This window comes from Triticum urartu, chromosome 2A (assembly GCF_056163025.1).
Source record: "Triticum urartu cultivar PI428250 chromosome 2A, HENAU_Tu73, whole genome shotgun sequence".
Classification (NCBI taxonomy): Eukaryota; Viridiplantae; Streptophyta; class Magnoliopsida; order Poales; family Poaceae; genus Triticum; species Triticum urartu.
The window spans coordinates 716849870-716860958 of NC_141874.1; the positions used below are offsets into that span (position 1 = coordinate 716849870).

At 45.2% G+C, this 11089-nt stretch overlaps 1 protein-coding gene across 1 annotated transcript; it reads left to right on the forward strand.

The window, feature by feature from the left end:
* The first annotated feature begins 172 nt into the window (after positions 1 to 172).
* Positions 173 to 1708, forward strand: LOC147987083 (uncharacterized). The gene has a single exon (XM_087542270.1). The coding sequence runs from the start codon at positions 173 to 175 to the stop codon at positions 1706 to 1708; it is 1536 nt and encodes a 511-aa protein (XP_087398396.1).
* The last annotated feature ends 9381 nt before the right edge of the window (positions 1709 to 11089 follow it).

Consider the following 11089-nt stretch of genomic DNA (forward strand, 5'->3'; position numbering starts at 1 on the left):
AGTAGGACCTGTAGTTGCTTATGAACAAGGAGTACTTTTAATATCTACTTTTCTCTTTCTTGGTTTCTTTGCTTTTTGTCTAGGATTCTTCATGGTTTTCTTGTTATGATTATATGCTCACCATTCATCTTTTGTATACTCTTGTTATGAGATCGGATAGGAGCACACAACTATGGATTTGAATTTGATGCCGGAAGAGGAGGACGAAGCTCAAGAAGAAGAACAAGCTCAGCAGGGTGATGCTATTGATTTGAACTTGATGCAGGAAGATGAGGACGAAGCTCAACAAGAAGAACAAGCTCAACAGGGTGATGCTATTGATTTGAACTTGATGCCGGAAGAAGCTCAAGAGGCACAAGGAGATGCAGAATTGGAAGAAGCTCAAGAGGCACAAGGAGATGCAGAATTGGAAGAAGCTCAAGAGGCACAAGAAGATGCAGAATTGGAAGAAGCTGATGCACATGGCAATCCAAGAGGCAAGGACTTGACAGACAAGGAGAGACATGGTGTTTACTTTGCTCTGCGAGTAATCGAGCTTAGAGATGGACAGGTTCACGTGTATGACAAGGTGCTCATTGCGACGATGCTGAATGTTCACCCGCGAACAGTTACAAGAATATGGAATCTAGCCAAACGACAACTTGCGGCAGGCCAAGAAGTTGATGTTTCAAGCAAGAAGAACAAAAGTGGTAGGAAGAGAAAAGAACTAGATCTGTCGAGAACAGCCACAATCCCCTTGAACAAAAGAAGAACAATCCGGTCTCTAGCAAGGTGTTTAGGTGTGCCCCGATCAACCCTACATGACAGATTTCAATTGCAAGAGCTGAAAAGCATCACAAGCACCATCAAACCCACCCTCAAGCCACAGAACAAGATAGCGAGACTAAAGTTCTGCCTATCCATGATGGATGAAAGATGGATATCAAGTCCTTGGCCCAGTTTCAAGCCAATGACAAATATGGTCCACATCGACGAGAAATGGTATGACATGACCCGAGTGAAGAGTAGCTACTACGTACTGCCTGGAGAAGAAGAACCAAACCGAACTGTGCACAATACTCATAGCATTGGGAAGGTAATGTTTCTAACAGCTGTAGCCAAACCTCGCTACAATGAAGATGGGGAGATGATATTTGATGGGAAACTTGGCATTTGGCCGTTCGTGGTACAGACCGAGGCACAACGAACAAGCCAGAATAGAGATAGGGGGACAATAGAGTTGAAGCCGGTCAAAGTTACTAGACCTGTGTGCAGAGATTACTTGATCAATAAAGTAATCCCTGCCATTCAAGACAAATGGCCGGACGGTGACGATGACACAACGATCTTTATTCAACAAGATAATGCAACACCGCATGTCCTCCCTAATGATGCTGGTTTTCTAGAAGCCGTGGCACAGACAGATCTGGATATTCGATTATTGCAACAACCACCAAACAGCCCTGAGCTCAATGTTCTGAATCTTTGTTTCCACTGCTCCCTCCAATCCCTAACCGACTGCAGAGCGCCTATGAATATACAGGAACTGGTACAGGGTGTAGAGGAGGAGTTTGAGAACTACGATCCCCATAAGCTGTTGAAAAGCTTTATGACGTTGCAAGCAGTCATGGTGGAAGTGATGAAAGATCAAGGAGGAAACAACTATAAGCTGCCGCATCTACACAAGGACCGTCTACAAAATGCTGGAGAGGAAATAACCGCTGTATAGGAGTATGTGATGTGTCATGTGTCATGTGTATGTCTTGTGTCATGTGTATGGCTTTGTGTCATGTGTATGTCTTGTGTCATGTGTATGGCTTTGTGTCATGTGTATGTATTGTGTCATGTGTTCAATGAGAAAGGATAGGAAAAGAAAGGATAGAAGTATTTGGATTTATTTGAATAATAGAAGTATTTGGTTGATGCCAGCTTACTGGTATAGAAACAACATACTGATGTACCTGAACCCATGCAAGATATGCCAAACTTGCAAATAGGCAAAAACCTACTACACCTACATTGTACCCATGGGCATTTTTCAAAAATTGTGATGTTTTCAAACATCAGAAATTTATTTGCAATAGTAATTCTGATCCTTTAATTTTGTATGGGAGCTACAGCCAAGAGTAATTTGACGGAGTAAGAGAACTCAGTACACTGTGTACTCCAAATTTTCTACTCCTGTCAGTCCAACAACGCAAAGTTCAATTTTCCTTGCAAAATTCAGTTAACATGTTAACAAGATCAGTTAACCGCGCAACCAAGAAAAGGCTTGCCAAAAGAATAAGAAAATGCTACTGATACCCTGGACTTAGTAGACTAGTGAATACTCTTACCAATAAATCTCAGGTTCATCAAGAAAAATTCCTGGAAGTAGGATGATAAAATGTGTGGTTCTGAACTCGAAAATTATTCAGGTGTGGTTATGTCCCTTTTTTCAGTTATAGCAGAACTTGAATCTAGCAGTCTGAAGAATTTTGAAACAATGACAGAAGACTTGATTGCAGTCTGAAACAATGACTAAATTACTTGCCACATCATGAAACAAATGGCCTAGTGAGATTTGTCTACCAGGTTTTGCTAACTGAAGAAACAAGTGTGATCCTCGCAGTCTTAAGCAAATGTCAGAAGCAGCAAATTTCAGTAAAAAAATCAGTTTTGACACATAAATCATGGAGGGGAATTGAAGGAGGGAGGCTTAACCTGCCAAGAAGACGCCACCGCCATCGTCGAGCTCGCAGTACAGTATGTGCAGGGATGGTGGAGCTCGCAGTACAGAAGACGTCTCCGCCGACGTCGAGCTCGCCATCAAGCTTGCTGTCGTCGGGCTCGTCGGTTACGTCTCCTGCCGTCTGGCCTCGCAGCCACCATATCAGCCTTGCCGACGCCGGATCTGAAGCAGCCGGAGCAGAGCACGGCGGTCACTAGGGAAGCTAGGGGAGGAAGGCAAGCTGGAGCTGCGCGAGCAGGAGAGAGCCGCGGAGGAGGCAGTTACGGCGGCGGCAAGCTGTGGCGGTGGTGGAGTAGGGCAGCTGCGGCTTCTGTCGGAGGAGGTCGGAAAAATCGATGCTTCTCCTCGCCGGGGAAGCAATGCGGCGGAGGAGGAGGGGAGCAAGGAGGGGGAGCAGAGCAGGGATCTTCTTGCGCGGGGAATCTCCGGCGACGCCAGCAATAGCTTCTTGGGGAGCCGAGCAGAGGGCTCCGACAAGGGAGGAGACAAGCAGGGGAACCGGCGGGGAGAGGAGTGGAGGTGGGGGAGTGCGTCGTTTGTCGGGAATATGTTGGAAATATGCCCTAGAGGCAATAATAAAAGCATTATTATTATATTTCCTTGTTCATGATAATTGTCTTTATTCATGCTATAATTGTATTATCCGGAAATCGTAATACATGTGTGAATAATAGACACCAACATGTCCCTAGTAAGCCTCTAGTTGACTAGCTCGTTGATCAACAGATAGTCATGGTTTTCCTGACTATGGACATTGGATGTCATTGATAACGAGATCACATCATTAGGAGAATGATGTGATGGACAAGACCCAATCCTAAACATAGCACAAGATCGTATAGTTCGTTTGCTAGAGTTTTCCAATGTCAAGTATCTTTTCCTTAGACCATGAGATCGTGTAACTCCCGGATACCGTAGGAGTGCTTTGGGTGTGCCAAACGTCACAACGTAACTGGGTGACTATAAAGGTATACTACGGGTATCTCCGAAAGTGTCTGTTGGGTTGACACGGATCAAGACTGGGATTTGTCACTCCGTATGACGGAGAGGTATCACTGGGCCCACTCGGTAATGCATCATCATAATGAGCTCAAAGTAACCAAGTGTTTGGTCACGGGATCATGCATTACGGTACGAGTAAAGTGACTTGCTGGTAACGAGATTGAACGAGGTATTGGGATACCGATGATCGAATCTCGGGCAAGTAACATACCGATTGACAAAGGGAATTATATACGGGGTTGCTTGAATCCTCGACATCGTGGTTCGTCCGATGAGATTATCGAGGAGCATGTGGGAGCCAACATGGGTATCCAGATCCCGCTGTTGGTTATTGACCGGAGAGCGATCTCGGTCATGTCTACATGTCTCCCGAACCCGTAGGGTCTACACACTTAAGGTTCGGTGACGCTAGGGTTGTAGGGATATGTATATGCAGTAACCCGAATGTTGTTCGGAGTCCCGGATGAGATCCCGGACGTCACGAGGAGTTCCGGAATGGTCCGGAGGTAAAGAATTATATATAGGAAGTACTATTTCGGGCATCGGGACAAGTTTCGGGGTCACCGGTATTGTACTGGAACCACCGGAAGGGTCCCGGGGGTCCACCGGGTGGGGCCACCTGTCCCGGGGGGCCACATGGGCTGTAGGGGGTGCGCCTTGGCCTACATGGGCCAAGGGCACCAGCCCCAAGAGGCCCATGCGCCTAGGGTTTCAAGGGAGGAAGAGTCCTAAGAGGGGAAGGCACCTCCTAGGTGCCTTGGGGAGGAGGGATTCCTCCCCTTGGCCGCACCCCCCTAGGAGATTAGATCTCCTAGGGCCGGCGCCCCCCCCCTTGGCCCTCCTATATATAGTGGGGGAGATGGAGGACTTCTTACCCCGACCTTTGGTGCCTCCCTCTCCCTCTCCAACACCTCCTCCTCCTCCATAGCGTTTGGCGAAGCCCTGCCGGAGTACTGCAGCTCCATCACCACCACGCCGTCGTGCTGCTGCTGGAGCCATCTTCCTCAACCTCTCCTTCCCCTTTGCTGGATCAAGAAGAAGGAGACGTTACGCTGACCGTACGTGTGTTGAACGCGGAGGTGCCGTCCGTTCGGCGCTAGGTCTTCGGTGATTTGGATCACGTCGTGTACGACTTCCTCATCCCCGTTCTTTGAACGCTTCCGCGCGTGATCTACAAAGGTATGTAGATGCAATCCAATCACTCGTTGCTAGATGAACTCATAGATGGATCTTGATGAAACCGTAGGAAAATTTTTGTTTTCTGCAACGTTCCCCAACAGAATACACCGAGGAGGTTTTCGTAAAATTGCCACGAAGACAACTTTTCCGGACGGAGGGAGTACATGACAACTCAATGTGTTGGCACATATACATGTTAAATATGTGTTACGTAAAAACTATAAAATCTAAACTGTTAATGTTCTCATCAAACGGTGCAAATAATAATCGTAAAAACGTATTATGACATAAGAAGAAAGTGTATTGTATGGTGAATCCGACAAAGTCAATCCGTACTTTATTATTACTAGTACAAATGCCCGTGCGTTGCAACGGGAGAGAATACTGATGTGTACTCAGATTCAGTAAGAAAATTGCTTGTGCGAACGGGAATACATTGTTAATTTTTTGTCACGGCAGCGAAATGAGCAAGGAAGAAAACATGGAGGATTATGTTTGTTTTGACCTCGCCGCGTCCTGGTTGGCACTCTTCTTGCTCTATATCACGTACAACAACCTGACAACACCTGAGATCCTAATAATTTCAAATAACGATAATGACTTTTCAACCTCAATGAACATGTATATACCTAAGTTTAGGCGCAACAAGAATGTACCAAATTGAACGATGCAGGTCATACGTCATCTATAACAATAATCAATTTAAGTGCACCCATGCAAATTCCTTTATCAACCAGAGAAACCAGATAACAAAACTTATAAAAATAGGAAGATGCACATTATTATCTAATTCATTGAGAGGAATTGTATAGCATGGGACTACAGTATAGACACAAAATCAGAAAAAATAATAGAATACATTAGTGAACTGGCGTTTTGTGGTAGCGTAACTTCGGATAGAGGATGGGCCGGGCCGGCAAAATCCGGGGCCCTGTGTGAAATTCAAAATTGGGGCCCTATCTCACTAGAAAAAAATGAAGCAAATACCAATTGAAGATTATGCGTCAATGTTTGGCAATTAGACGAACCGTCTAACTCACCTAGTCTTGTGTCCCGTCCGATTGAACTGCTATGCTATGATCTTTAACTGAGGTGGCAAGCAGTGGCGGAAAGCAAACCCCCGGTCATATTTTTTCCGGCAACATAGATAAATTTTGGCAAGTTGTTACTACCCAAAAATACCTCATAACATTCCCAAAAAATACCCCATTCTAAAACATACAAAATAAAGCTCGGTTACTCAATAAATGTAGAGTTTGAACTCAATTGGTAATGATCCAAAAAGTAGATAAACATGGAAAATTGCAAATAGTAATAAAGGGATGAAAAGAGTACCAAATCAATTGTTTGCTTCATCCATAGCTTCCATAACCAGATCAATAGTAGAAGAAGAACCAATACCTTCAAGGCATCAGAAGTATAATTTCATAAGAAAATGCATAATCATCAGGTGAAATAATTACCATTGATATAAATTGAAATACTTACCATTCGGTTGATATAAAAACCATTTGCGAGACCTTTAAGGTTGTATGATTTCAGGTTAAAATGTATGCTTCTGTTCAAGCATTGTGATTTTAGAATCAGTTATATATTTATTAATATTCACTCTTCAAATATAAGTGCCAATATCCTAATTTTTCAGTGTCATTGTTGACTAGAAACCTACAGTTTACATATTTATTCAGCCTAATATGCATCTGCTGACCACAACACCATTGAATTAGCTCTGCATCTGCATGTACTGTAATGCCTTGGCTTTCCATCGTTCTTCTAATGGATCCAAATTGATCTATCTTCAAGCACTGAAGCACGCATCTCCTTGGGAATTTCCTTCGAAAATCAACTAGTTCCCATATCGTTGAAGATCATCTTCTGCACAAGGGAGCGTGAAGGCATAGGCAGGGGCCACCGCCGGCTTTGGCTGGGGCGGATGGAAGCACGACGGCAGCAGGGCGAAGCGGAGGTTGGGCTCATCGCATCAGTGGTGGAAGGCCGTGGGTCCGAGCGCACCGGCGCAGCACGGCCAGGGCATGGCTGATGGGTTGGGAGGGGGCGATCGGGGAGCGGGAAGACATCTCTGGCGGCTGGCGGCGGACTGGCAGGAGCAGGTCGCGTCGCCTCCCTCCAGTCCAGTGCGTTAGGTCATTCGATGTGTACCGCATGAGTAGGACGGCTTTGGCCTGGGCTGTATGTTGGGCTACTGAAGCCAGCGCCATCCACGCCCCCAGCTATACATAGTCATAGGCCTATACAAAAATTTGGGGCCCCCAAAATTTATGGACCCTGTGCGGGCCGCACAGTCTGCACAACTATGGGCCCGGCCCTGAGAGGATCTTTGAAGCTCGGCAAGGATCAACGGCAACGGCGGGGGATCGATCACTGGTGACTTAGAAATAGGCCCTATACCTTAAAAAATCATTTTGAAACCCATGAAAGATATTCCTGAACAAAAAAAACACTCATGAACGAAAATAAAATAAAATTTCGGGATAATGACAATTTTTTATTGTGAAACTACCAGATGGCATCTTACTAAAGGCCATGACCACGCGAGAAGTTCAAGTTTTAAGAATTACCTGAACTCTGGTTTGAGGATGAGAAATAACATGTTGTTTCGCATACTAAGTACAATAATTCTGTTGTGGTGAAATAATTCTCAAGTAAAAAAAGAACAATAATTCTGTTGTGGTGAAATTAATAATAAAGATATATTGTGCAATTGGGAGGAGATGACGAAGATAACAACACTTTGACATTGTACATTTTACAGTTTGACTAAGTAGGATACTCTTTGATTTTCCCACTATATATAGCCGAATTAATAATGAAAAAGGTTTACTTTCAGCCAAATGATTTCTTACTCCCTTAAACCGGCTCCTATGTGCAGCACATGTCCCATGAAAGGCCACCCACTACTCCAATAGCCTTGTCTCCTCGCGATCCCTCTTCTCCACTCGTTTTCTCTCTTTTTTCCCCTTTCTTTCTTGTTCGTAACTGCCACAGGAGAGGCCGTCAATACCATGGCAAGCACCACCAACCACCACAACTGGGAACTGAGAGCCACCGCCACCGTCGCCGCATGGATGCTACCCTGCCCCATGAGCCACCCTGCAGCTGCAAATCCCGCCATGCTCGTAGCTGCCATTGATTCAAGCTAGAGAGGATGACATCGTCGAGAACCACAACAGGACTGCGTCGCGGCATCCACTGGAGGCCGTGTGCTGTCGATAGTGGGCTCTGCATCGAAGCATCCATCAGCGCCGCCGTGTGTTGTCGTTGTTGCATCAGAGCATCCGTCATTGCCGTCGCACGTGGCGTCGCAGCATCCATCGGAGCCGCCGCGTGCTGTCGATAGCGGGCACTGCATCGAAGCATCTATTGGCGCCGCCATTTGTTGTCGTTCTTAAATCGGTGCATCCCCCATTGCCTTCACACGCGGCGTCGCAGCATCCGCCGGCGCGGATGCTGCCATGGAGCTCGCCATGCACGTTGCTGTAGTGGAGCATCGATGGGGCCGCTGGAGCTACAATGAAGCACCGCGACGCCGTTGAACGCTGCAATGAAGCGCAACCAGAGTTGCATTGAATCGTCGCCGGAGCTGCATTGAAGCACCACAGGTGCATTGAAGCTTCACCGGAGTTGCATTGAAGCGTCGCCGACGTCGTCGGTGCTGCCATGGGAGCTGGTGCGTGCTGCGAAGCATCCACGGACGGGGTGGGGGTGGCGCAGCTGCAAAGTCACATACATGGAGGCACCAGCGGCGAGGACATGGCCGGCGTCGCTCAGACTTTTCGTAGCATGAGTCCTACTGCGTGGCGAGAGATGGAACAGATAGTGTCTAGGTTCGTGTCTCGTCGAAGCTGTGCTCGTCGGGATTGCAACATCCACTGCTGTGTGCTTGCCGGCGACGGTGCCGCGGCCGAGGCATTGCTGTTGCAACCTCATTTTGTGCAGAAGGTCATGTGGTGTCATCACAGGGCACGTTGTGTGTAGACGCCTGAAAAGGAAAGGAAGACTGGAAATCATCCGGCTGATCGGTAGCAGCAGCCGTTAATAATAAAATAGTCTTTGCATGAAGCAGAACTATAAAACTCCTTAATACAATGGATTAGATAAATCATATATATTTACTATGCTCGCACTTACAAGACCTACACTGTAGAAAATTGCGTGCTGTTGGAAGCACCGAACATGGACATGCTTACCACTGCAGCCGGAAGATTAGTTCAGAGGAGCTGCCCTCAAGCAGTCCGGGCGATGCAAGAGAAAAAAAAATTGAAAACACAACGGATAGCGATTTGTTGGACGACATCACATCACATGCAAATATATCTATCTTTAGATGTCTGTTATCTGTTGCTTTCTTTTACATCTCTACCCGTTGATTCTCGCAGTCGTGTGTATATAAGTTAATGGAATTTGGTGTAAAAAAGCGATGTAGGATTATTAGTTAGATTGTGTATCCTAATATTTTGCATGAGCATGAGACAGCTTAGTTGGTAGCTCCTTTGTGGTTGGGACATGATGTCATGAGTTCAATTCCCGCATGAAGCAATTATTTTTTCTTGCCTACCCATGCCTGCCGGCCCATGAGTAATCCTGTGGCCAAATGATATACGTAAGGTGGGGCCTTTTCTGGATAGGCTGTTTCGTTCGCTTTTTTGATGCCGAACGATTTGAATAAAATTGACGCTTTAGTACCACCTCGCGTATATATTTTAAATTGAAACTAAAAGCGTAATTTCAGGAGAAGAAAGTGTATTGTGACGGTGAACCCACGGAGTCAATCCGTGCTTTATTATTAGGGATAGAGTAGGACATATGCCCGTGCGTTGCAAAGGGAGAAAAAAAGATGGGGCCTTTTCTGGACGGGCTGTTTCGTTCGCTTTCTCGATGCCGAACGATTTGAGTGAAATTGACGCTTTAGTACCACCTCGCGTATATGTTTTAAATTGAAACTAAAAGCGTAATTTCAGGAGAAGAAAGTGTATTGTGACGGTGAACCCACGGAGTCAATCCGTGCTTTATTATTAGGGATAGAGTAGGACATATGCCCGTGCGTTGCAACGGGAGAAAAAAGGTGGGGCCTTTTCTGGATGGGCTGTTTCGTTCGCTTTCTCGATGCCGAACGATTTGAATGAAATTGACGCTTTAGTACCACCTCGCGTATATGTTTTAAATTGAAACTAAAAGCGTAATTTCAGGAGAAGAAAGTGTATTGTGACGGTTAACCCACGGAGTCAATCCGTGCTTTATTATTAGGGATAGAGTAGGACATATGCCCGTGCGTTGCAACGGGAGAAAAAAAGGTGGGGCCTTTTCTGGATGGGCTGTTTCGTTCGCTTTCTCGATGCCGAACAATTTGAATGAAATTAACGCTTTAGTACCACCTCGCGTATATGTTTTAAATTGAAACTAAAAGCGTAATTTCAGGAGAAGAAAGTTCAGGAGAAGAAAGTGTATTGTGACGGTGAACCCACGGAGTTAATCCGTACTTTATTATTAGGGATAGAGTAGGACATATGCCCGTGCGTTGCAACGGGAGAAAAAAAGGTGGGTCCTTTTCTGGATGGGCTGTTTCGTTCGCTTTCTCGATGCCGAACAATTTGAATGAAATTGACGCTTTAGTACCACCTCGCGTATATGTTTTAAATTGAAACTAAAAGCGTAATTTCAGGAGAAGAAAGTGTATTGTGACGGTGAATTCACGGAGTCAATCCGTGCTTTATTATTAATTAGGGATAGACTAGGACATATGCCCGTGCGTCGCAACGGAAAAAAAATTGACATTGTGTGAGCAAAACTCATTCGCATTGTCCACATAAAAAAACTTGGTAGGTAGGTGCCCACCATCTTTTTTTCTCTCGAAACACTGACATTATCCATCCATCTGTCTGAAAAGTGAAAACATGAAATACTTCCTCCGTTTTTAAATATAAGTCATCTTAGATATTTCAATACGGACTACATACAAATATATGAACATACGAATATACATATAGATATATTTTAGAACGTAGATTCATTCATTTTACTTCGTATATAGTTCATATTTAAATTTTTAAGAAGACTTATATTTAAAAACGAAGGGGGTATATGTTTTAAAAAGATATGAATATGGTCATATTCTGCATGCAACGACCCAACCCCTGATGCCTATATGGAATTATGAATCATCACATGTAAAATAGAAGC

Bases quoted from the DNA above. Each gene is read 5' to 3' on its own strand.
- LOC147987083 (XM_087542270.1), top strand. From the start codon at position 173: ATGGATTTGAATTTGATGCCGGAAGAGGAGGACGAAGCTCAAGAAGAA.